This window comes from Indicator indicator, chromosome 20 (assembly GCF_027791375.1).
Source record: "Indicator indicator isolate 239-I01 chromosome 20, UM_Iind_1.1, whole genome shotgun sequence".
Taxonomy (NCBI): Eukaryota; Metazoa; Chordata; class Aves; order Piciformes; family Indicatoridae; genus Indicator; species Indicator indicator.
This window is the reverse complement of record NC_072029.1, coordinates 1654358-1681154: the sequence shown is the minus strand read 5'-3', so window position 1 is coordinate 1681154 and position 26797 is coordinate 1654358. Positions and strand designations below refer to the sequence as shown.

Sequence of the window (26797 nt, the reverse complement as noted above, 5' to 3'; positions counted from 1 at the left end):
GTCAATGTTCTCCCAGACAGGGCTGCAGTTTTGTTCAGGACCACGACTGAGGATCTTCCTGGCACTATTTGTACAAACTGGACAAAAGATTTCCTTCAGGGCACACCAAGCTCAGCTGTCAGGCATTGAAATTGGGAGGTGGTGGAGTCACCATCCCTAGAGGTGTTGAAAAAACCGTATGGGCATGGTCCTTTGGGACGTGGTTTAATGGCCATGGTGGTCTTAGGTTGATGGTTGGACTCAACAATCTTGGAGGTCTTTTTCAACCAAAACAATTCTATGATCCTATGACCCCAGCACGCTGTGGCTTTATGTTGTCTCCAGTTTCCTGCAGCTAGCTCCAACAGCCTCACAAAGGGACCTTGTCTCCACCTCCTCCCTGGCTGCCAGCCCTGCAGGTTTCAGGCCATCACCTTTGGACGCTTATCAGAGCTGCAGTGGACTGTGGACTCCGAGGCAAGCTCAGCCTGAAGCTGGGCATGAAGGTCCCTCACATGTTCCTTGTATGCTCAGCCAGAGAGAGATAAAAAGAGCTTTGTGAGGGGTAAGACTCTGTGTCCTGCTTTGTGGTTCCTGGGAACAGGTTTCAAGCTCAGCAACTGTCAAAAGAAACGATGTCCCTCACCTGTCCCTTATCTGACCCAGCAAGGATCCCTCCTATGGTTACTGATAAGGTGACTCCAGCTTCTTCCATCCCTCTTGCACAGGCTCTGGGAGCATTACAGCTACAGCTGCAGTCTGAGTGGCAAAACACCACAACAATTTCTTACAAAGAACACCTTGTCCAGTAGCAATTGGATACCATCAATGGTTAGAAGGTCATGGAATCAGAGAATTGTTAAGGTGGGAAGAGATCTCTAGGATCAAGTCCAACCCAACACCTCTGTGTCCACTAAACCATGTCCCAAAGTGCCATGTGTGTTTTTGGAACACCTCCAGGGAGGGTGTCTCCACCAGCTCCCTCGGCAGCTTCTTCTGATGCCTGACCACTCTTGCAGGAAAGAAATTGGAGGAGGAGAGGAGAAGGAAGAAGAGAGGAGGAGGACAAGGAGAGGAGAGGAGAGGAGAGGAGAGGAGAGGAGAGGAGAGGAGAGGAGAGGAGAGGAGAGGAGAGGAGAGGAGAGGAGAGGAGAGGAGAGGAGAGGAGAGGAGAGGAGAGGAGAGGAGAGGAGAGGAGAGGAGAGGAGAGGAGAGGAGAGGAGAGGAGAGGAGAGGAGAGGAGAGGAGAGGAGAGGAGAGGAGAGGAGAGGAGAGGAGAGGAGAGGAGAGGAGAGGAGAGGAGAGGAGAGGAGAGGAGAGGAGAGGAGGGGAGAGGAGGGGAGAGGAGAGGAGGGGATGAGGAGGAGGGGATGAGGAGGAGGGGATGAGGAGGAGGGGAAGGAAAAGGAGAATGGGAAGGTGAAGAAGAAGGAAGAGGAAAAGGAGAAAAAGGCGAAAAAGGAGGAAAGGGAGGAGAAGGAGAAGGGGAGGAGAAGAAGAGAAGGGGGAGGAGAAGGAGGAGGAGAAGGGAGGAGAAGGGAAGGAGAAGGGGAGGAGAAGAAGAGAAGGGGGAGGAGAAGGAGGAGGAGAAGGGAGGAGAAGGGGAGGAGAAGGAGGAGGAGAAGGACGAAAAGGGGGAGGAGAAGGGGGAGGAGAAGAGGGAGGAGAAGGAGGAGAAAGAGGAGGAAAAGGGGGAGGAGGAAAAGATTGCATCAAGAGCAAAAGTCTCTTTTCCACCCCCCCTCTCTCCCTTACAGGAAGCCCTCCTCTACCTTAGCCTTGGAAAGAGCCCCTTTTCATAAAATTAGCTGAAGGCACCTATTCAGAGCCACGGGGCTGTGAAAAAAAAAAAAGGCAGCAAGCAAGCAACAAACCTACTGCAGTTTTGGGGCTTCTTTTTTTTTTTTCTCCTCTCTCTCTCCCTCCCCCCCCCTTTTTTTTTTCTCTTCTCTTCACTCCAAAACCCAAACCAGAAATAAATGCTCACAGCTCCGCTCGGCGCAAACTTGATGTTTTTACCTTCTGCTCTCTGCTAGAAGCTAGAGGGGAGCTTGGTTTGGTTTTTCTTTCTCCTTCTTTTACATATCCCCTGCTCTTAAAAAAAAAAAAAAAAACAGAAAGAAGAAGAAAAAAGATAGAAAGAAAGAAAGAAACGGGGGTGGGGGGGGGAGGCTCAATGAAGTAACTCTGAGAGCAGAGTTTATAGGGGTCAGGATTTCTAGCCCCTTCCCATCCTTGCTGCTTGTCCCACCTCAAAAAAAAAAAAAAAAAGAAAGAAGATGGTTGTTGGGAGATTGGTTTCAGCTCTTAAATAGTTTGGATTTGAGGGAGCATGGGGGGAGAAGCGTGGGGGGGGGGGTAGTTTAATTTCATTTTTATTACTATTTTTTTTTCCTCTCTCCTAGTTTTATGAATGAAAGGAGGAACATCCCCCTTGCCCTGAAACTCAAAAAAACAAGAGGTGAAATCCAAGCAGGGAAGAGGGGGGGAGGAGGAGAGGGAGAATGTGATAGGGGCTGGGAGGCAACAGCTGAAATTTGGACACCCCCCCACCCCCCAACCCCTTTCACCCAGGAGGTCCTGAATGAACCTCAGGAGGCTGCAAAATCCCATCCCAAGCTTTCAGGAGGCTTCTGCTGGAGATGGAATGGAGGAAGTCATGCCCCTGAGGGTGTAAAAAACATAATAGTAAAGGAAAAAAAAGAGAAAATTGTGGAAATAATAATAGTGAAAAGAAATAGTAGAGGGAAAAAAAAAATCCATAACTAAATTCCCCCCAAACCTGAAGATTTCAGGATATTTGGTGAAGTGAAAAGGTTTTTGTTGTTTTTTTTTTCCAGTGGGGAGTGGGGAGCTGGGGGGGGCAGGGGGGGAATGAAATTAAACGAAACTACTTAAAGGTAGAGGAGGAGGAGGAGGAAGGGGGGGAAGTGATCTTTCAGCCCCACGCTTTCACGCCGTGCTCAATCGGCTTTTTGAAACTGCAGATCCTTTGAGACAGAGAAGGGAAGAGAGAAGCAAAAGGGGGGGGGAGAAGAAAAAATTTAAAATAATCTTTATTTGTACCTAAAAAAAAAAAAAAAAAAAAAAAAAAAAAGCCCAAACTCTGCAACCTGGAAAGCTGGCAGAATAAACCTATTGTGGAGCTGAAATCTGTTGGGATATCTATGGAAAAATCCCTTTTTCTCCCCCTTATCCCCCCAGGTCCTGGTGTTTGTGCAAAGGTGAAAATATTTCCAAGGGGTTTTTGTTCTTGGTTTTGGTTTGGGTTGGGTTTTGGTTTTGGTTTGGTGGAGGGGGGGTGTTTGCCTTTTTTGGCGTTGGTTTGTTTTTTTCTTTAACTTTCAACTTGGGGACTTGGTGGCGTGGTGAAGGAAAAAAGAAGGAAAAAAAAAGGAAAAGAAGGGGGGCGAAGAGTTGTTTTTTTTTTTTTTTAATTAGAGGTGGTTTGGGTTTTTTTTTTTCACCTAAAAAGCAAAAACATTCTGAAACCCTAAAATATAAAATTACTGGATCTAAAAATAAAGCAGCGGTTAAAAGCCTCCCCCACCCTCTCCAATCTCCCACCCCTTCCACCCCTCCCTCCTCTCCCTCCTTCTCTCTCTTCTCTTTCCCTCTCTGAGCCTTTTTGCCTTTTGACAAAGAAATTATTTCAACTTCCCACTGCCTCCTGAAAGAAGAAAGAAAAAAGAAATAAAATTAAAAAATAAAAAGAGCCAAGAAGAAGAAGAAGGAGAAGACAGAGAAGGAGAAGAAGCAGTTTTGAGACCATATGGATGTGATTTTTTCTTACTCCAAGACAGATGCAGATGGAAAACAAACAGCAGCAGGGGCTGCAGCTCTGAAAGAGGGAGCAAAGTGACTTCTTCACATGGGTTCTCCTGGCTTGCACTGAAGGAGTTGCTCACATCATCTTCAGCCATGAGAAAAAGGAGCAGGAGACCGGGGATCCTCCTCGTCATGTGCTTCTCTGGCTAAAACTGGGGAAACAAACAAACAATCAAACAAATTCTGGAAGGGAAAAAAAACAAAACAAAACAAACCAAGGGGGGGTTGGGGGTGGGGGGTGGGGGGGTGGGGAGGGTGGTTGGGGGGGTGGGGGGGGTGGGGGGGTGGGAGGGAAGGAGAAATCATCTGCAAGCCGGCGAGCTGGAAAGATCTCTCGTCTTCCTACTTCCCTGAAGGAGCTTGGATGCTGGAAGAAGCCTCTTGGATATGGGATCATATCTGGTTTATCACAGCCTGGGTTTGATCCTCTGCTGCTCCGTCCTGAGTTCAGTCTACGCTTTGGTGAGTCCCCTCCAGCTTTTCCCTCCCTTCTGTCTTCTCCGATGATGTTTCCTTGATGAGTAATTTACCACCTCGAGAGTTTAGGCAGCCAAACGTTGGGATTTAGAGTTTTGGGGGCTGGGTGTTGTTGTGAGGATATTTTTTTGGGGTATGGGGGGTGGTGGGAGCTGTTCTTGTTTCTTTTCCTTTTGGTTTATGTCGCTGGCAGATGGTGCCTGCACTTGGGTCTCTGGCTTGCTGCACCAGATGAAATTAAAATGTCTCTGCTTCCCCAAAGAGTTTTGAATCACTTTTAAACCCTCTCTCCAGATAGGAGAGGAGTGGACTTTGACAGGGAAAGCATTTGAGAGATAATTTCAGAGACATCTCTGAGGAAAGGGCAACTCTTTTTTTTTTTTTCACTCTTTTATTTCCACACACACAGACACACACTCCCCTCCCCCTAAACTGCAAATTTCATTGTAATTTAATCTGCAAATCTGCCTAATCTCAGCAAAAAAACAGTGCCTTCCTCTGTGGGATTCAATGTGCAGAGGAGCTCGGAGTGCAGGGCTTGCATACAGTTTACACTCAGGAGCATGAAAGTAGTATTAACCCTTTGCTCCCTGGCCCTGTTTTCACCTGTCCCTGCAAACACACCAAGGCAAAAATGTCTTTCCACACCTAGCTAAAAGGGCTAAAATCTGTCAAAACTGCCTCGATGGTGATGATGGAAAACGTGGCTGAGAAGTTCAGACCCTCCTCTGCAGCCCCAAGTGGTGCCCACAGCTCTTCTGCAGAAGCAAAGGGAAATGTCATGCAGAATCAGGCACCAGAGGTTGACCTGCTGCTGGGTGTGCTGCTTTGGCTTTTCTTGCCTCCTCCAGCCCTGGAGTCACCACTACTGCTACCATCTCCCAGCCCCTTCTGGTGTAGGAAGGGGCACCACCACCTAAAGCAGTGCCTGGTTCCCATGAGGGATGGAGATGTGTTTGGAAGGGAGTTTGAAAGGTCAAGGCTCACCCTGGTCCTGGCTGCAGTCAGGTCCTCCTTGATCCTTCAGGAGCCATCACCCAGGGCCCTGTTCCCTGGCTTTGGCAAGCACCACTTGGGACTTTGTGCAGGGCTGGTGGGGTGAACACTTCCCCCAAATGTTCAGCATCATGCTAGAGGGAAACACCAATCCATGAGGAGAAACAATCATTGCTGCAGTCCCTCCCCATCTTGCTCTATCTCCAAGCACAAACAAACCTTTCAAAACCCATAACCAGGGAAAGTGGGAGGACTGCAGGGGGGTTGGAACTAGATGATCCTTGTGGTCCCTTCCAACCCTGACTGATTCTATGATTTGTTGAGGGGTTAGTGATGGTTGAGGCTTCTCCCCCGTTCTGGGGCTGGGTTATCATCTCCATGACCATGTCTGGCTTTGAGGCCATTCCATGACAGGATAGGTCCTGCAGCACCTGCTACCCTGCCACTTCCACAGCCCTTCTGCTGCTGCTGTAGTCCTGCTGGCTTGGGTGTTATCTGTTGGTGCTGGAGAAAATCAGGGTCATGAAACAGCCAGGCTGGAGCTCAGCACACTTCAGGAGCAAGAAAAGACAGGCAAGGCTGCAGAATGCATCTCCAAGTCCCACTCCCAGTTTATTCCCTTCTCCCAGTGCATTCCAGTACCTCCAAAAGGTGCAGAGGATCAGCCAGGGAGCCAAGTGTTAGCTCCCTCATGTTGCCTCATATTGATTTTTGATGACCCCCATCACAACAGACACTTTCAGACCCCAAGTAATTTGCTCCACAGCATTGAGGGGGGCTCGTGGCTGGAGTAGCTGTACCAGCTCAAGGTGAGCTGGACCTAGGCATAAATCAGGAAGAGCTCTGCCAGGGGCAAGAGAAAAGGGAAATTAGGTGAGAAGAGCTGGATGAAGGATGTACAAGAACCCTTCTTCTGCTGCCTGACCCCTTCCTATACAGATTTAGGGTCATGCTGTTAGAAACCCCCTTGGGTTTAATTAAGCTCAAGCTGATGTGGATGCTTCAGACTCTTCCCTCTCTTCCCAAATCCACCATCACCAGCTGAAGGAGTTGCCAGAAGGTCTCCAAAGCAGTCCTGACAATTCAGAGCTGCTGCATGTCCCTTCTGACATCCCTTTTAGGCAAAATAAGAAGGTCAGCCTCATGTCATGGGCATCTTGCAAGGCAGAGACAGACTTGCAGGGTGCCTAGAGCTCAATTTCCTTTTGCTGCTCTTTCTTTGTCAAACTTCAAGTCAATTTTTAAAGGAGCTTTGAAAACAGAGCATGGTGTTGGCTGCAGGTCTCAGCACGGTGATGTCTTGGTAGCTGTGGCTGTAAGTTAGGTCATAGGCTGGACCTGACGGTCTCAGAGGTCATTTCCAGCCTCAATAGTTCTGTGATTCTGTGATCTGCGAGGAAGGGTCACATACATAGATGCTCAAAATTTGGTGGTGGGTCTGAGTGTGCTTCATGTTGAGTTTCATGAGTGTGTTGAGAAGTCACCAAGTGACTCCCTCCTAGAAGCAACAAGGACAATAAAATAAACTTCAATGAGAGTAGCTGCAGGATGGGGTTGGAAGAACCTAATTTAGGGCTCTGTGGCAGATTTGGGCTAAGCTAAAAGTGGGACCTGACCTTCTACTCCCCCAGCAGAGCAGAGCAAAGCAAAGCTCTGTTTGTGTGGTTTGAGTCAGGAGGATTCCTGCAGACTGGGGCAGCCAGAGCTTCAGGGCACAATTCATCTGTCTGAGGCTGGAAGACTTGAATCTTGAGAGCCCTGATCTTAAATGCTGTGCTCCTTGCAGCTGAGTGGTGGTGGTGCTGAGATGGCACAGAGCATCTTCTTCGCAGAAGGGGGTCTCAGGCACTGGGAACAGGCTTCCCAGGGAGCTGGTGGAATCACCATCCTTGGAGGGATTGAAAAGCTGCATGGATGTGGTGCTGAGGGATGTTGTTGAGTGGTAGTTCAGCAGCAGTGGTGGGGTTGTGAGCTTTGATGATCTTCAAGCTCACTTTCAGCCTCAACAGTTCTGTGATTCTCTGATGCATCCTGAATCTGAAGCTGTTGCTCCCCTTATCCCTTCTGTCAGCCTGCAAAGATGAGAGTGATGGCATTTAGTTTTTAAGCCAAAGTGTTGAAGCAGGGATGGGAAATGAGTCCTTTGGTTGCCTGTGGCAGTGGTAGATCATGGGGCAAGAGGCTGGCAGCTCTCGGGGCTTGCATTAAGTATAAACTGAGGTGAGGAAATTCAGAAGAGGGGAAAAATGCTGGAGGAGAGAGTCCTCTTCAGAGTGAAAAGTGTCCTTGCAGAGATCCTGATCCCACCATGAGCCACACAAAATCCACAGGGAGATCAGCATCTCTGCCCTGAGCCTTTGAGGGGCAGCTAAGAGGAGGAGATGGTGGTCTTTGATGTGGGGTGAAGTATTGGGTGAAGCTCTGGTCTCCTCCAGCTCCTCCAGAAATCCAGAGAGGTTATCCCCCAGCATTTCCCTGGGAATATCATGATTAAACAGTGAGGGGAATTTTGCTTTGTTGATTGAGCACTTTGTGCCTGAAATCTGGCAGGGTGAGGGGGGAAATGTGGATTCATTCCACTACTTAGTCCAAAGGCCAAGGAAACAAGATTGACCCAAGCCAGATAACCCTGCAAACATGGGCTTGAGAAGAAGATGTGTGCAAAAGGAGCTCTAAAAGTAGGGTCTGACATCAGCAGAGCAGAGAAGATAAGATGTAGAAACTGTGATTTTATCTGAACAAAATAAGGAGCTCCTTGCAGAGAAACCCCTCTGTGTCCCACTCCCAGCTGAAAGCTCTCTGCTCTGCTCTGCTCTGCTCTGCTCTGCTCTGCCCACCCCTTGGGTTTGCACTTTGCTGCCTGATCTTGCCAGCTCATAGCCTGGCACTGGAGGAGATATTCTGAGTGATAATAATCATAATGATGATAACAATGATAATAATCAGACAAGGAGCAGAAGGAGGAGAAAGAAGGAGATGAAGGAGAAGGAGGAGGAGGAGAAGGAGAAGGAGAAGGAGAAGGAGAAGGAGAAGGAGAAGGAGAAGGAGAAGGAGAAGGAGAAGGAGAAGGAGAAGGAGAAGGAGAAGGAGAAGGAGAAGGAGAAGGAGAAGGAGAAGGAGAAGGAGAAGGAGAAGGAGAAGGAGAAGGAGAAGGAGAAGGAGAAGAGGAAGAGGAAGGAGAAGGAGAAGAAAAAAAATAGAAAGAAAAAGAAAAGTAAGAACCCACCAGCATTCTGCAGATCTTTGGACTAGAATAGTTCTGGTTTGGAGGGAATAGCTGAGGTTGGCTGAGCTCAGCATGATGCAGGGAAGAAGGTCTATGTGGGGTAGCAAAAGAGGTCCCCACTTTGTTGGGAAGGTCTTGTCCTTCAGCAGTGCTTGGTGCCTTGCAGGAGGTGCTGCACATTTGGGGCTGCCTTTTGGCAGCAGAAGAGGATTGATTCCTTTCTGCTTGCTGCAGCTTGTGTTTGCCCAACCCCTGATCCCCCATTCAGGCTGCTTGGGCAGTGCTGAAGCTTCCCTCTGGTCTTGCAGAGAAGATGTAGTACCCCCAGAGATATTCAGGGGGTATCATTAGAGATTTTTGAATCTTTTCTTGCAGACCCAGTAGTGGAGGCAAGCTGGACCTGATAACCTGCAGAAAAAGTCCCAAGGGAGCTGCATCCACCCCAGCACTGGTGTGAATCTCTGATAGGGAGAAAGTTGGCAGCAGAGTGATGCTTGGGTCCCCAGGCAGCCAAAACCTGGGTGCTGAAGCAGCTGGATTAAGCTGGTGCCCTCTGGGGTTTTGCTCTTTGACTTGTTTCTTTTTCCTCAGCTCAGACCCCTCATCTTTACAGACCAGGAAAGGATAGGAAGTTGAATAATTTCTAGCTGGAAGGGAATGCTCATCATGTTCTGCTTCAGAAGACAGCCCCTAAATAAAAAGTATCCTTCTCCTCCTCCTCCTCCTCATCATCATAAACCAATCCTATATAGAGATCCTGCAAATCCCAACAAGCTGACAAAACTTCATTAAATCAGGACAGGCTCCAAGAGGAGGGAAACAATATCTGAAATGTTCTTTGCCCTGCACACTCTTGGGAGCCTGCCCACCCCTGCCCCACATATTTAGGAAAGATCCTGAGCTTGTTATTGTAGCAGGGGATTAGCAGAGATCCCAGGACTATAAAACACTCCACCGCAAAACAGAAAGCAAACAAAGCCTCCCCTGCCTTGGGGTGATGCATGGGTTGGGATTTCATCCTGTGCAAGCCAAATAAAACCCCTGCTGCCCAGTGACAAGGCTGACCTGAGCAGGCTGGGTTTTGGTGGGAGATCCTGGGATCAGGAAGAGGAAAAGCATCAGGAAGAGGAAAAGCACAGAATCATAGAGTCGTAACATCATAGAGTCATAGAATCATAGAGACATAGAAACAGAGATCATAAAATCATAGAATCATAGACTGCTTTGGGTTGGAAGGGACCTCTGGAGCTCAGCCAGTCCAACTCCCTTGCTAAAGCAGGGCATCCACAGCAGCTTGCCCAGGAGCACAATGCCCAGGGGGGGCTTTGGAATCTCTCCACACAAGGAGACTCCACAACCTCTCTGGGCAGCCTGGGAAAGGGCTCCAGCAGCCTCACACCAAAAAAAGATTCCTCTTGTTCAGATGGAACCTCCTGGGTTCCAGTTTGTGCCCTCTGCCCCTTGTGCTGTCCCTGGGCACCACTGAGCAGAGTCTGGTCCCAGCCTCTTGCCCCCCATGCTCCCTTTAGCTCTTGCTGAGCATTGCTCAGCTCCCCTCTGGGGCTGCTCTCCTCCAGGCTCTTAGCCCCAGGGCTCTCAGCCTTTGCTCCTCACAGAGCTGCTCCAGGCCCCTCAGCAGCTTCCCAGCCTCCACTGGACTCTCCCCAGTAATTCTTTGTCTCTCTTGAACTAAAGAGCCCAGCATGAGGAAGAGGAAAAGCAACAGAGCAACTGTGTGCACATCAGGGGGTAAAGGCTGGAGGAAATGAAATCCGAGGTGTGCCTTTCAGGTCCAGGCAGTTGTTGTTTGGTTTCTGGCCTCCTAGAAATAGCCCCAGAGCAGTGCTTTGAGATAAGTCTGGCCAGGGTGGTGTGTCTGTGAGGAGCAGCCCCTGCTCCAAAGCCAGACAGCTCAGGCAGGGGCAACTGCTTGGCCCTGCCACAGGTCCCATGGCCCTTTGAAAAATGGTGCTGAGAGGCTGGGATTGTCCCACAGCTCTGTGTCTCCTCTAAACTTGTTTCCTGGGCTGGAAGGACTGATAAGTGTCCCTGCAGCATCATCAGTTGTTCTCTGCCCGAAAGGAGATGGCAGTGAGGTGGGGGTTGGTCTGCTCTCCCTGGTGTCAAGTGATAGAAGGGGAGGAAATGGCCTCAAGTTGCATCAGGGGAGGTTTAGGTTGGGTACTAGGAAAAATTTCTTACCTACAAGAGTGGTCAGGGACTGGAATAGGCTGCCCAGGGAGGTGGTGGAATCCCCATCCATGGAGGTGTTCAAGAAACCTGTGGCCATGGCACCTGGGGACGTGGCTTAGTGGGCATCATGGTTGGAACTGCTGATCTTAGAGGTCTTTTCCAACCAAAACAATTCTGTGAGTCCACAAAGAACTCTCCTAGGGTGTAAAGATGATGGCTGGAGGATTTCCTTCTGGGAGATGCATCTCTCAGCCCCTCAGTTAAATTCATTTGAAATCAGTCCTTGGTTTGCAGAGTTATTTAGGACACAAAGCTCAGACTCATCACACTGAAACCCCCAAACTGCAGCTGCCACTGGGGAGCCTCTGACCAAGCAGTGTGGGGTGAGGTGGGAAAACATTCCTAGATGTGGGAGCTGCCCCATCCCTGGCACCATCCCAGGTCAGGTTATTTGGGGCTCTGAGCATCCTGCTCTGGTTGCAGATGTCCCTGCTGGCTGCACAGGGGTCGGACCTTTGAAGGTTCCTTCCAAGCCAAACCATTCCATGTTTCTATACAGGGCTGGGGAAAGCCTGCTGCCAGGAGTTGGAGTCCATTGGGTTTTCTTTGTGCCTAAGACCTGGAGGAGGGCACAGAAGAGCTGGACTACAGCTGCTTCCAACTTAAACCCCTCCTGGGAACTGGTCCTTGTTGCCATCCTCGTCCCACATGTCTGGTAGAGGGTGAGGAAGTCCAGCATGGATTTAGGTACTCACTAGACTGTGCAGCTCTCCAGCCCCACAGCTCTCACTGGGCTCATCTCAAACTTTTGAGGTCTGATCATGGATAATTTGCTTTCCCTCTCTGCATCCACTTGGGTGTTAGGATCCCACTTGGCTGCCTCAACCCACAGCACCTCAGACTTCAGCAGCCCCTGCAAGAGCTGCTCTGCTACAGATGATCTTTCTCTTACCCCTTTTGCAACGTAGCAATAATTATCCCTGGGGCTGAAACTTGACCTGCTGGGTCAGACTGGGCTTTGCTGTCTTGTGTCATGATTAGCAAACACTCAGACTCCTGCTTGATGTACCTGGCTTAGCACTAATCCCTTTATTTCCACAGAGACCAGTCTGACCCCTGCCAGGGATCAGAGGGGTTCTGTGGTTTATGGTCTTCCTTTCCCTTTGGAGGCTCAGCTTGGACTGACTTCCAGAAACCTGGTTTTCCAGAACAGGAATGTTTTGGACTGATGGCATTCTCTTAACAGATCATACTTTGATCCTCCTGTAACACAAACTCCTCTGAGAACACTCAGGTGATGGTTGAAATCTTCTTCAAGGCTGGCTTGGCTCTGCTTTTCCCTTTCTCTTGGACTTCTTTACCCATTTTCCCTCCCACCCCTCCAGCATTCCTAGTTCAAAGCATTTCAGCAGCCCAGGGAATGCACTCCTGTCTCCTTTCTTCTCTCCTGACCATGTGCATCCTTCCATGAGCTGATACAACTCACTGAGCTTGCAAGAAACTAAGTTAAGACAGAAAAATAGAAAGTACAAGTAGCAGAAGGTTTGTAGCTGGGTCAGTGAGTGACATCTGCTCAGCAAAGGATTGGATGAATCCCTGAGACATGTGAGGGAGAGGCTGGGTCACAGAGGTGGAAACAAGGAGGGATGAGGGACCAGTGATGTGTGTAGGTTTGTCCTTGCACTGTGTCATGTCAGGTTGGCATAGAGACCTTCTCACTGTCTCCAACTCCCTGAAAGGAGGCTGGAGCCAGGTGGGGCTTGGTCTCTTCTCCCAGGAAACACGTGGCAGGACAAGAGGAAACAGCCCCAAGCTGACCCAGGGGAGGTTTAGGTTGGACACGAGGAATAATTTCTTCTCCTTGAGGGTTGGCAAGGTCTGGCCCAGGCTGCCCAGGGCAGTGGTGGTGTCTCCATCCCTGGAGGATGCTTTCAGAGCTTTGGAGAGGCGGAGAGGCAGGGAGGCTGTGGATGCCCCCCTCTTGGAGGTGTTCAAGGCCAGGTTGGGTGAGTCTTGAGCTACCTGGTCTAGTGGAAGGTGTCCCTGCCCATGGCAGGGAGGTTGGATCTGGATGATCTTGAAGGTCCCCTCCCACACAAACCATTCCATGATTGTGTGATGATTCCATGAAGGTGCAGCTCAAGCATCTGTCAGCTAAGGGCAGCTCAGCAGAAGGAAACTTGGCCTCTCAGAAAAGACCTCCCGCCAGCTGAGTGTCTGGGGCAAGGGCTGGAGCAGGAGCTGCTGTCTCAGCACACCAGGCAGGTTGGTGATCTGGTTTCTCACACAGCTGCCCCGATGCTAATCAGCCTTCCTCGATGTTATCTCTGCTTTAGCCTCCCTTCCCCACTCTCTAAGCATTTATTTGCTCAGTCCTGCCACACTGAGAGCAAGCAGCAGCCTCAGATTAGCTGCTTTGAAAGTCCCTGGCTGTCCTCAGAAAACCTTCTCATCACTGACCTTTGGCTTGAGACCCACAGGGTTTGTTTCTCTGTGTTTGAACAGAAAAGTGACTGCTGTGCAAAAATCTAACCTGTGAGTGTCACGGGTCAGGGGATGAAGCACTCTGGGAGGAGCAGCAGATAGATGGTGGAGAACTGCCACCTCTTGGGCACCTAGCAGAGGATAAATAATTAATTCACTGAGACTCAGTGGGACTGGGAGGGACACTGCCAACATTTAGGACTTAGAATCACAGTATCATGGAGTGCTTTAGGTTGAAAGGGAGCTTTGAAAGTTCTCCAGGCCAACCCCCCTGCAGTCAGCAGAGATATCTGCAACCAGAGCATGTTGCTCAGAGCCCCATACACCCTGATCTGGAATGGTTCCAGGAATGGGGCAGCTCCCACCTCTCTGGCTGACCTGCAAATCCCTTCTTTCTAGCAAGCCATTTCATCATTGTCTTACTGCTTGATTTATTCACCTCCTTTATTTGCCTTGAGCACTCAAGGGAGTGCAGCATCCCAGAAGGGCCCATCTTGGACACTAACCACTGGCCTAGGTTGCCCAGAGAGGTAGGAGTCCAACCTTGAAGTGAGCAGAGGCTCACTTGCACCCAGACCATGTTACTGCTGTTCCTCTTACCCACAAGATGAGATGTGGTGCTGAGGGAGGTGGTTCAGTGATAGTAGCTTAGCAGTAGTGGTAAGATTGCAAGCTCTAGGCAAGAGGTTGGACCTGATGATCTCAAAGGTCTCTTCCAACCTCAGCAGTTCTGTGGTCTCTAAACTATTTTATTCAGTGACACAGTGAGGCCAGAAGCTCCTGAGATTGTCTGCTTTCTGGTAGGAAACTACAGGCTGATCTGTAGAGCAAGTAATTAATTGATTTTTGTGAACTCAGCCAGATCAGGTGATGCCTGATCTCCTCCAGGACCCAAATTCCAGCTGGACTGATCTCCATGAACTTCACATCCAATTTCCATTTTCAGTGCCCAAACCCCTGCCTCTCCTCAATGTTACCTTGACTTTCTTCTTGACTCCCACATCCCAAGCCCCCTCTCCTTTCAGACACAGAGCAATCAGAGCTAGAGGAGCATTGAGACACCATCTAGGATGAGTGGCTGTGAAGAAACAACCTTGTTCTCCTGGCTGCACTCAAAGAGGGAGATCAATAAAGCAATCTTATGGAGGGTGTCTGTTCCATGGTGAGCAATTTCAGTCAGCTCAGTTAAAAAAAGAAGAGAGTAAAAAGCAGTGGAAATAAAAGTAAAAAGGGAGCTGATAATAGGTGAGGCAGCTACAAATACACCAACAGACAGAGCTTCAAAAGCCAGAACTGATGGTTTTCCAGAAGCCATCAACTTAGGAAGGCTTTCAGCCTCCCACAGCTGGTATCTCCAAAGTTTCCTCTGAGCTTGTCTTCTCTGCCAGTGCCCTCAAGGTTACTCTCACTGAATTAGTTGCTCTGAAATGGTCTCTTCAGCAAGGAAAGAAGAGCAGCAGTTGGGATTTAACTCTCCCCTTGACCTTCTGTGTGCTTTCAGACCTTTTTCACTGTGCATGTGCAGAGAAAGCACAGAGGACATGGGGGGAGTGAGGGTGGACTCTCAGCATTTGGAAAAGTGGATTCTCTGTGTTGTTCTGCCCAGAAAAGGATAAAAGGGGAGAGATGGATCTGGAGGCATGGAGATGGAAATGTTTTCCCAGTCTAAATAGCCATGGTGCATTAGGAACAGTGTGGCTAGCAGGACAAGGGAGGTTCTCCTCCCCCTCTACTCTGCCCCAGTGAGGCTGCATCTGGATTACTGTCTCCAGTTCTGGGCTCCCCAGTTCAAGAGAGACAGGGAACTACTGGAGAGAGTGCAGTGGAGGCTGGGAAGCTGCTGAGGAGCCTGGAGCAGCTCTGTGAGGAGCAAAGGCTGAGAGCCCTGGGGCTGAGAGCCTGGAGGAGAGCAGCCCCAGAGGGGAGCTGAGCAATGCTCAGCAAGAGCTAAAGGGCATGGAGTGCAGAGGCAATGCAGGGCAAGAGTATGAGGCCAGACTCTTGTCAGTGGTGCCCAGGTACATGACAAAAGGCAAAGGGCACACCCTGGAACCCAGGAGGTTCCATCTTAACAGGAGGAGAAAGTTCTTTGGGATGAGGGTGCTGGAGGCCTGTCCAAGGCTGCCCAGAGAGGTTGTGGAGTCTCCTTGTGTGGAGAGATTCCAAACTCCCCCTGGGCATTGTGCCCCTGGGCAAGCTGCTGTGGGTGCCCTGCTTTAGCAGGGGCTTGGACTGGCTGAGCTCCAGAGGTCCCTTCCAGCCCCTAATACTTTATCATTCAATGATCTGAGTCTGCACCCCATAGAACAGGGTTGGCCTCAATGTCCTCAGCTGCCAGGGCTTGGTACCAACTGGTGTGTGCATGTGAGTGAATGTGGGCACAGCTGCCTGGCTCTGACTCATGCCACAGCATTGTCAGCCAGCCTTGGAGCATGCCACCCTCTGATCCCCCTGCAGAACACCAGCTTCAGCTCCACCTCACTTCCCACCATGGCTGACGTTTCTCCCTCAGCCTTTCACCACTGCAATGAAGCATGCTTGCTGGTTGGGGTTGTTTTCTGTGTGTGTGTTGTTGTTGTTTCATTCCTGGGGTCAGATTTTCTCTGTGATTTGCTCCAACCTCATCACAGGAACCACAAAGCTCCAGGGGCCAAAGCCTTCTGCTGGCGTAATCGGTGAGGTTCCTGTGGAGCAGAGAAGGGCCAAGAGGACCTCATCTGATGTCAATCAGTGCCACTGAAACCAGGAGAGAGATGGAGGGGGAGGAAAGTGGAGAAGTCCAGCTGGCACATGCTGGTCCCGGTCTCCTGACCCTGAGCTGCATCTGGCTGGAAGGGAGGGGATTCAGCAGATTGAGAGATGATCTGGGTTGGTTGACAACCTCTCCTCTTTCCAGATACTTCTCCAGGCCATGTTCAGCCATGCTTCAGTAGCTCCTTTTGTGGCTGGCTGCCTTGTGCCTTCTTGTGAAAGCATTGAAACAAGAACAATATGGGGAGGGGGGTGTCTGAAAGGAGGGAGTGTCCCCCATGCTTCTGGCAGCAGTGGTGGTGGTGGGGAGGGATGATAAGCATGCAGCAGGCTGGAGTTTTCAAACCACAGGACAGGGCTGAATTCAGCTGTGGATTTTGGGGCCACTCTTGAAGGATGCCAAAGGAAGTCTGCAGTGCTGAGATTTCAGCTGAGCTATCATCAGGGTTTAAAGCAGAGGTTTGGTTGGTTGGTTGTTTTTTTTTTCCCTTCTCTCCTACCCACATTTTTGCACAGATTTTGGCCTTGCACCCCTTGGTGTCACCAACAGTGTGGTTGTGATCAACAAATTGGACATCAAGTGCTCTTTGCACATGTTTTTTGTAGGGCTGGCAGTGGGAACTCAGATAGCTCAAAGTTACAGCTGCTGCTGAAACTGCTGCTGCTCCTTCTGTTTGTCCTCAGCAAAAGATGACTCAGGTTTATGGAGGAGCAGGGGGAGGGGAGAATGCTTTAGCCAGTGGAAATGGAAACGTTCAGCACTCAGGTGAGGAGCCAGCCCTGGGTTTGTGCCAAGCAGGCTGAGCACAAAGAGGATCTCCATAGGGGACCGTGCAGGTGGGTGCTTGGTTGACCTGACTCAGCACTTCCTAGGGCCATGAGGGCTCTGAGCTGCCCAAGATCAGCCAAAGGGTGAACTGTCAGCCCATGAGCAGAGCTGGGTGGAGGAGAGGTCAGAGGTGGACCAGAGCAAGAGCAGACAGCCCAGGTGGATCCCTGAGCCCCTCCATTTGCCTGTTTTCCTGGTTCTGCTGGTATGTAGATCAGCTACTCACCCCTGCTGCAGTGGCAATGCAATCAAGTCTTCTGCATAGCAGCCACCAGTCAACAGCCACTGCTGGGACCAAGGTGAGGGTCCCTAGGATGTGACAGAGACCCAGCAGATGTAGGCACAAAACTCCCTTCCTAGCCTGGTGCCTAACTCCCTTTTACTCTGCTGCCAGCCTTCGCTATCAGCACTGTTAGTCCTCCAGAAGAAGCAGTTTCTCCTCCCTCCTCTCTCTCCCATGCACCTCCACCACAGCTCTTCCCTCCACCATCTCTTCCCCTATGGCTCTGAGGCCATGCCTGCCCTCAGCTCCAGGTGAGAAGCAAGTCAAACCTTCCAGTGTCTCCCCTCCATGCCCAACAAAAGGAGGAGATGGTGTGGAATGCTGGAGCTGACTGGCTGGAGCTGGGAGGGCATCATACTCCATATTCCATCCTTGGAGGGATGGTGCTGAGGGCCATGGTTTGGTGGTGACCTGGCAGTGCTGGGTTCATGGTTGGACTCAATACTAATAAAGGTCTCATCCCACCACAATGATCCTGTGATTCTGTGGGCTGGGAAGTTTGGAAAAGGTAGATAAAAGTCTCAAAGTCTGCCATGAATAGACATGCAGGTTTGATACCAGGCCCACATCTCCACCAAGAGATGGCAAAGAGCTCTCAAACAACAGAGAAAGGTGGAAAGCTACCACTCAGGCAGTAGTTTCCACACTTGTGAGGCCAAGGGAGCAGTCAGACACTGATATTTCTGAATCCTCTGACCTTTACTTACATATATTCTTTAGAGGAACTGGGCATCACTCATCAAGACCTTGTCAGCCACAAGTCAACCTTGGACTGTTGCATGGCAGCACCAACCCAGCTGGAGCCTGGGTGTGCTGCTGGCCTCTGCTGAACCCCAGAGCAGCAGGTGAGGCTGACCTCACCTGTTCCCCCCCTTTAAAAACCACTCCTTGAGCTGTCTTCTGCAGTCAGTATCCATCAGCCAGACCTCCTCACTCATCCCATGTAAGGTTATTTCCATCTCCTGATGGTTGCTGTTTGTGTGGTCTATAGAAAGAGCCTTGAACCACACGTTAGGTTAGATGCTTAACCTTTATGTGAGGATGGAGATGGCTCCACACCAAAATAACCTGTGTGCTATTTCTGGCTCTGCCACTCACCCCAGGGTGACTTTGAGCAGCCCCTTCCTTTTTTGGTTCTTTCTCCAACTTGCTGCTTTGAGCTTGGCTTTTGAAGCCTCTAGGTACTCACTGAAACCTGAGGGAGTTTGCACCAAAACATCTTTACACCCTAACTTCTGGGCCCCGGCCAGAAGTAGCTCCGATGTGTTTTGTTGCAAGCCTGCATGAAGATAACAACAACAGACTATTATTTGTGGCCTCAAAATGTGTTTGTCCTACAACTACTGATGGAAATCTCCAGCCTGTGCCTCCCCCAGGAGCCACTAATACAAATCTACTGGGTGGGGAGTGGTGGCTTCTCAGGTTGTAGGCAAACAGCCAAAAATAACATCTTCCTGTCCTCCCCTCCCCAGATCTACTGTGTGAGGCTGGTGTCTCCTTTCAGCTGGGGCTGCTTCATGGATTCATGGATTTATAGATTCAGTCAGGGTTGGAAGGGACCACAAGGCTCAGCCAGTTCCAACCCCCCTGCCATGGGCAGGGACACCTCACACTAGATCAGGCTGGCCAGAGCCTCATCCAGCCTGGCTGCAAACACCTCCAGGGATGGGGCCTCAACCATCTCCCTGGACAACCCATTCCAGGCTCTCACCACTCTCATGGGGAAGAACTTCTTCCTCATGTCCAGCCTGAATCTCCCCACTTCCAGCTTTATTCCATTCCCCCCAGTCCTGTCACTCCCTGAGATCCTAAAAAGTCCCTCCCCAGCTTTCTTGTAGCCCCCTTCAGATACTGGAAGGCCACAAGAAGGTCACCTTGGAGCCTTCTCTTCTCCAGACTGAACAGCCCCAACTCTTTCAGTCTGTCCTCATAGGCAGAGCAGCTCCAGCCCTCTGCTCATCCTGGTGGCCCTTCTCTGAACACCTTCCAGCATGTCCAGATCCCTCTTGTAATAGAGGCTCCAAAACTGGACGCAGTACTCCAGGTGGGGTCTCACCAGAGCTGAGTAGAGGGGGAGAATCACCTCCCTTGACCTGCTGGCCACACTTCTTCTGATGCAGCCCAGGCTCTGGTTGGCTTTCTGGGCTGCAAGTGCACATTGACAGCTCCTGTTGAGCTTCTCATCCACCAGCACCCCCAAGTCCCTCCCCTCAGGGCTGCTCTCCAGCCAGTCCCTGCCCAGCCTGGATTTGTGCTTGGGATTGGCTCGACCCAGCTGCAGGACCTTGCACTTGGTCTTGTTGAACCTCCTGAGGTTGGCTTGTGCCCACCTCTGCAGCCTGTCAAGGTCCCTCATGTGCACCTGCAAAGGCTCCTAGGAGTGGAGGGCAGCATCACACAGAGGTGCATCTCATGGACACTCTGGCTCTGCCAGCTTCCCTTCAAAGGTGTTTGGCACCAGCAGGGTAAAAGAATCACAGTATCATTTGTGTTGCAAGAGACTTTTAAGATCATCAAGTCCAACCATGACCCCAGCACTGCCAGGTCACCACCAATCCATGACACTCAGCACCACATCTCCACAGCCTGGAAATATCTCCAGGGATGGGGACTTTACCACTGCCTTTTTGGGGAAGAAATTGTTCCTTATGTCCAAACTAAACCTCCCCTGGGGTAACTTGAGGCTGTTGCCTCTTGTCCTGTCACTTGTTCCTTGGGAGAGGAGACCAAGCCCCACCTGGCTCCAACCTCCTTTCAGGGAGTTGCAGAGAGCCAGAAGGTCTCCCCTCAGCCTCCTTTTCTCCAGGCTCAACACCCCCAGGTCCTTCAGCTGCTCCTCACAAGACTTCTGCTCTAGACCTTTCAGCAGCTTTGTTACTCTTCTCTGGCCCTGCTCCAGCTCCTCAATGTCCTTCTTGCAATGAGGGACCCAAAGCTGACCCCAGGATTCAAGGTGCGACCAGCCCAGGTGGACAATCCCTGTCCTGCTCCTGCTGGCCAGACCATTGCTGATGCAGGACAGGATGCTGGTGACCTTCTTAGCCACCTGGGCACACCCTGGCTCATATTCAGCCACTGTCAACCAGCATCCACAGGGTCATTTTCTGCCTGGCATTTTCCAGCCCCTCTGCCCACAGCCTGCACCATTCATGAGGTTGTTGTGCCCCAAGTGCTGTACCTGGTCCTTGACCTTATGGAACTTCATCACCATGACACCCTGATGAACAGCAGATGACCTGAGGGCAAAATGAGGATGGGGTCTGGTGTTCCCCAGGCTCTGCTTGCCCCTGTAGAGGATGGAATCTGGCCAGAGAAGCTTTCTGCTTTCTCATTGCTCCTGCTGCAGATCAGGCTGGGATGGGAGGGAGGGGAGGGGGTGTGAGAGTCACAGTTAATGGATTTGAGAGATCATTTCCAGGGGAACTGAGCACGACAGGGCTGTGGTTTCAGCAGCCACCCTGAAATAACTCCCTTCCCTCTCTCCCTACAGCTGAGTTCTCCTGGATATTGTTTCAGACTCCTGGTCAGCTGAGCAGGATAAGCTGAGTTTGTGCAGGGTATCAATGTGTCTTCTCCAAAACTGTCTCCTGTCTCTTCTTGTTTCTCGTGAAGGAGGCTATAAAACATTTGAGTGTTTGGGAGGAGCTGCTTCTGGTAGCCCTTGGGTGAAATATTCCTCCCTTGTGCTGGCTTTCAATATCAAAATGCACATTTCCTTCAGTGGACCTTCTTGCTAAAGAGGGAATCATTGCCACAGGTAGAGGGAGGATCAAGTATGGGCATAAAACTGGGTAGAAGTAGCATTAATCTGAGGTTGGGTGCTACATTACAATGCTTTGGGACATAGCAGGCCTAGGGATGTGATTGTTCCACTCTACTCTGCAGTGGTGAGACCACACCTCAAATCCTGGGTTGAATTTTGGGTCCCTCACTCCAAGAAGGACACTGAGGGACTGGAGAAGGTCCAGGGAAAGGCAATGAAGCTGGGGAAGGGTATGGAGAACAGGGCTGGTGAGGAGCAGCTGAGGGACCTGGGGGTGTTCAGCCTAGAGCAAAGGAGGCTGAGGAGACCTCCTGGCTCTCTGCAACTCCCTGAACAGAGGCTGGAGGCAGGTGGGGCTTGGTCTCTTCTCACATACAAGAAGTGACAGGGAAGAGGAAATGGCCTCAAGTTTCCCCAGGGGAGGTTCAGGTTGGATATTAGGAACACTTTCCTCCCAGAAACCTCACCACTACCTGCCTGAGACCCCACAGCATCAGCCAGAACATGGCAAGAACTTGGCCAGGCATGGCCTTAGCACCGTGGGCTGCCAAATCACAGGTCCTCTGCTGCTTCACTTCAGGACATGGTTTACTAGTCATGATGGTTGGACTTGATGACACTGGAGAGGTCTTCTCCAACCAAAGCCATTCTATGGTTCTTGCACTGCCTGCCTGGATTCAAGGTTGAGCCTTTGATGCCTTCCTTCTAGAGGCTGCGTGTCCTCTGCCCAGGGTATCTGGGAACTCTTTGAACTCAGGCTGCAGACACTCATAATGAGAGCATTCTTTGGTGGCCATAAAGCTCCTTAGAGCAAGTGCAAAGGTCATCTGTGCAGACACCCAGCTGTGTCCTGAGGTGCTCCAAGAGCAACAGAGAGCTCGTGGTCTGTGAGGCTGAGGAGAGAAGCCGTCTAGTCTAGAGGAGATCAAGGGGATGCACGCTCCCAGCCTCCCAACACATGAAAGGCTTTCTGCACAGAGGAAGAAAGAGAAAAACATGTTCCTCAGCTCCCCCAGGGATGGGAGGTGATGACTTTAGATTATAGAAGAGGAAATGGCATTAAATGTCAGGGGAAGCTTTCCAACAGAGGACAGTAGGGCAGGGGAGCAGAGGGTTGGGAGGGCAGGGGAGGAGCTTGCCTCCGCGAGGCTCTGAAACAGCTCCAGCACCTCACCAGAGCAACTGCAACAGAGATTATTCTGCATTTGATGAGAAAAATGGACATGGGCCTTCCCACCAGACCTGTCAGTTTAACACAGAAACATGGGACTTAGACTCACCTTGGTTGAAAGAGACCTTTGAGATCAAGTCCAACTCTTAACCCAGCACTGCCAGGGCACCACCAAACCATGGCCCTCAGCACCACATCTCCACAGCTTTGAAACCCCTCCAGGGATAGGAACTTCACCACTACCCTGGGCAGACTGGGCCAGGCCTTGACAAGCCTTCTGGGGTAGAAATTGTCCCTCTTGTCCAACCTAAACCTCCCCTGGGGCAACTTGAAGCCATTTCCTATTTTTTCCTTGGAGGAAGAGACCAACCCCCACCTGGCTCCAACCTCTATTCAGGGAGTTGCAGAGAGCCAGAAGGTCTCCCCTCAGCCCAACACCCCCAGGTCCCTCAGCTGCTCCTCCCCAGCCCTGTTCTCCAGACCCTTCCCCAGCTTTGTTGCCCTTCTCTGGACCTGCTCCAGCCAGGAGGCTGTTACATGATTTTCCCAAAGACCACCTCCACCTTCTTCACCATACCCAAACCCTCTTTGTTTTTAACTTGCTTCTCTAATGCACCATTCCAGAGAGGGCAGATCAAAGGAACATGATCATCACCTTTGGAAAGCCCAGGACAATCTGCTTGCACAGTTTGAATTCAGAGCAGGAGAGGATGAGGAACACATCGTGCCCTAAATGAATCAGGACATTTCTAATGTGCTCCTGCAAGGCTTTTGTCAGATGATGGTGATGACTGGAGGAACAGATGAGCTAACTTCTTGTTTTAATGGCCCCAGCCCAGAATGGAAGCCCTCTGGGACCGGGAAGCCCATCTGCCTGGGTAGAGTTATCTAATGGAGCAAGACATTGCTGTGTGACTCTCCAAGGGTTCCTGTCTCAGAGCAGATATCTGGGCTGTCAACAAACCCTTCCTTTCTCAAGCAGAACAAAAGCAATTTGCCCCCCAGCAAGGCTGGGTTTCCTTTGTTATGTGGCTGTCAGTGGCATCCCAGTTTCACTGGGTAATTACAATCTCCACAGCTGGCCTCCCTTCCACGGAGTTCACGTGGTTCAGAGTGTGCCAAGACCTCAGAGACATCCTTCAGTGTCCCCAGCACATGTGTGTGCAGGGAGGGTGCAAGCCAGGGAGCAGATTCCCAAGGACTCCTAGATTCAGCCAGGGTGGGCTCATGAGAGCTGGTTCTTCAAGGGGATGACCAAGCTGACAGCTGCTTTGCATCACTGAGCCCTGCAAACCAGCTAATGCAGCCCAGGCAGATCTCTGCCTCTCATCTTCGCTCTGTTTACTCTGCTGGTGGTGGTTTACAGCAAGTTCCTACCACCCTTCATCTTCTGATGTGTTCCTCCTGTTCCCCAGGGCTCAGCACTGGGGCCAGCTCTCTTGCATCTCTTTATCAAGTGATCTGGACAAGGGGACTGAGGCAACCTTAGGTCAGTTTGCAGATAGCACTGAGGTGGAAGGGAGTCTTGATTTGCTGGAGGGTTGGAAGGGATCTACAGAAGGATTTCACCAGGCTGAAGCAATGAAGTCAGCAGAATGAGGTTCAAAAAGGGCAAGGGCTGGGTCCTTCACTTGGGTCCCAACAACCCCATGAAGGTTTCAGGCTGTGGGAAGAGTGGCTGGAAACTGCCTGGTGGATAAAAGGACCTGAGTGGGTTGGTGACAGTAGCTGGAGATGAGCCAGGGTGTGCCCAGGTGGGCAAGAAGGGCACCAGCAGCCTGGCCTGGATCAACAATGATGTGGCCAGCAGGAGCAGGGCAGGGATTGTCCCCCTGGACTGGGCACTGCTGAGGCCACAGCTCCAATCCTGGGGTCAGGTTTGGGCCTCTCACCTCAAGAAGGACATTGAGGGGCTGAAGAGAGTCCAGAGAAGGACAATGAAGCTGAGGAAGAGTCTGGAGAACAGGGCTGGGGAGGAGCAGCTGAGGGACCTGGGGGTGTTGAGCCTGGCGAAAAGGAGGCTGAGGGGAGACCTTCTGGCTCTCTGCAGATCCCTGAACAGAGGCTGGAGCCAGGTGGGGCTTGGTCTCTTCTCCCAAGGAACAAGTGACAGGACCAGAGGTAACAGCCTCAAGTCACCCCTCTGAATTCAGACCTGGAGTCCAGGTCTTGCTGCTCCATGTTCTCCAGGCACACACATGGATCTGCACACTTAAGCCCTCTAAAAGTGCTGCAAGTTCAGACCCCCCAAACATGAGATATTTTCTGGGCCATGATCCCCACAAGAATGGGAGATCAACCTGCTCTGAACAGGTGCCAGTTCTGCTTCCTTGGTCAGCAGAAGCCCCCTCTGGGCTGTCCTGTGAACCATCTGGCTATCTCCTGAAGAAGCACAGAGGCAGCCCAACCTACATTCTCTTTCCAGCCTGACTCATGCTCACACTTCTCTTTCCCTCCTTTGGAAGGGTTTATAGCTTCTCCTGCTCTACCCAGGAAATGTTGGGAAGCTGCCTCTCATCGAGCTCCCAGGAGGTAGAGGAGATCAATTTTTAATTCCATTTCCTTTCCTTCTGCCATGGGTTCATCTAATAATGCAAAGCACCTCAGAGAGCAGAGGGCTGGGCAGACACAGACACATTTGCTGATACCCAGGAGGGTGGGACACAAAGGCAGCTCAGATATTGTTGATTTCTCCCTGCCTTGCAGGAAAAGAGAGTTTTATTTTCCTGTAAATGAAGCTGGTCTTGCAGCAATGATGATTTCAGGCTAGGCTCTTTAAAACTGAGACTCAAACCAGCTCTGGAAGCTGGAGGAAGAAGTGAGGCAAATGATGCCCCCAGATGGTCTACAGCCTTCAACCCCTGGTGGCTGCCCAACCAGCCTTGGGTTTTCTTATCTGTTCAGTGAGCAGTTCAGCATCAAGCACAGCAGCTCTGCTACAAGAGGTATTGTGTCCATGTACACAGCACTGGGAAGTGTCCTGGCCTTGGGCACCACTGACAGGAGTCTGGCCCCAGCCTCTTGCCCCCCATGCTCCCTTTAGCTCTTGCTGAGCATTGCTCAGCTCCCCTCTGGGGCTGCTCTCCTCCAGGCTCTCAGCCCCAGGGCTCTCAGCCTTTGCTCCTCACAGAGCTGCTCCAGGCCCCTCAGCAGCTTCCCAGCCTCCACTGGACTCTCTCCAGCAGTTCCCTGTCTCTCTTGAACTGGGGAGCCCAGCACTGGACCCACTTCTCCAGATGTGCTCTCACTAGGGTAAAGCAGAGGGGGAGGAGAAGCTCCTTCAAGCTGCTGCCCACACTTCTTGAAGCACCCAGTTTGCTCCAGGTCTCTGGGAGGAGGAAACTCAACCTCAGCAGAGCAGCAGGCAGAGAGACTCATCTGATCTTACACAGGGAGCAGCCCTACAGCTCAGCAAAGGTTCCAGAGTTTTCCTCTCTGTAGGTGGCCAAGAGCAGATGGCTTTGGAAGCATGCAACAGGTCAAGCATAATGCAATGCTTCCTTTCAGTACTGAAACCATACAAAGGTCAGGGACTTCCTGAGCAAGACTTTTTTTTTTTTTCCCATGGACACACCAGACCTCAGTAGGTTGTTTTGTTTTTTGGGTTTTGGGGGTGGTTTTTCTGTTCAGTTATTTTTAATCTCTCCAGCCTTCCCTCAGCTTTTCAGTATCTGCAGTGTTTTGTACCAAGGAGTTTTCCAGCTGTACCAGAAGTCATCCAGATCTTTGCTGATCACTAAAGTCAGGCTCCCAGGATGAGAGGGGGAAAGGTGATTTCTGTACCTGGTTCTACCACAGATCTACTGGGGGTGACCTGGAGCAAACCAGGATAAACTAGAAGTTAAAGCAAGACAGAGGACATCAACAAACCCCCTCTGAGGTCTGAGGCATGGGTAGCCAGCATCATTCTCTGCCACAGTGATGGTTGGAATCAGAGTTCACACATCAGATAATGGTCTGTGGGTCTTCTGGCCACAGAATGGTCTGAAGAGGGTTTGGTGGTCCTGTGGAGCAGTCCATCAGCTCTCCCCACCAGTTATGTTCTTGGTGCAGACTTCCCCATGGCCTTGGCTGAACTGAGCTGCAGGGACATGATGTTGCCTTGGGTCTGTATCCTGATACCCACCCCCCATAGCATCATAGAATGGTCTGAGTTGGTAGGAACCTTTAGAGGTCATCTAGTTCCAACCCCCCTGCAGTCAGCAGGGACAGCTGCAACCAGAGCAGGTTGCTTAGAGCCCCAAACAACCTGACCTGGAATGGTTCCAGGGATGGGGCAGCTCCCACCTCTCTGGGCAACCTGGGCCAGGCTCTCACCACCCTCAGCATCAAAAAAATTCTTCTTTAAATCTTGTGTAAGTCTCCTTCTCTGAATTTAAACTCCTCACCCGTTCACTTTCTCTGACTTCTGAGGTCAATCACTATGACACCCACACCAGAAGTGTCCCCCCCAGATGTCAGAGGGCCACAGGGCTGTGGGACCCAGGTTTACAGAGGGGAGGAGGAGGAGAGGAATGGAGGAAAAGGGGCTGCTGACACCAGAGTGGCTGTCATAATGACAGTACTCTTGTCTCCTGTGCTGGGTGGCTGAGGGATTTCACAGGGCTGTAAGTCACTTTCCCCCTGGCTGCTTTCCCCTGCCCCTGTCCGAGAGGCTTAGGTTTCCTTCCAGCAGAAGCCGATGGTGAGCTCGGAGAGAGGGGCTGCCGGAGGCCAGGTGCTGGAAACATTCAGCTGGGGCATCCCCAATCACATAGCTCTGAAATCTGACCCTGGCTGGTAGGCTGATGTGGTTCAACTGACTGCAGGACCTCGCT

At 51.0% G+C, this 26797-nt stretch overlaps 1 protein-coding gene across 1 annotated transcript in view; it reads left to right on the top strand.

Annotated features, from left to right (window-relative positions):
• Positions 1–4194: 4194 nt before the first annotated feature.
• PTH1R (parathyroid hormone 1 receptor) overlaps positions 4195–26797 on the top strand; it is an 89564-nt gene continuing 66961 nt past the window's right edge. The window contains exon 1 of the mRNA XM_054390119.1: positions 4195–4269. Coding sequence (XP_054246094.1) covers positions 4195–4269 — 75 coding nt within the window. The remainder of the gene's footprint in view (positions 4270–26797) is intronic.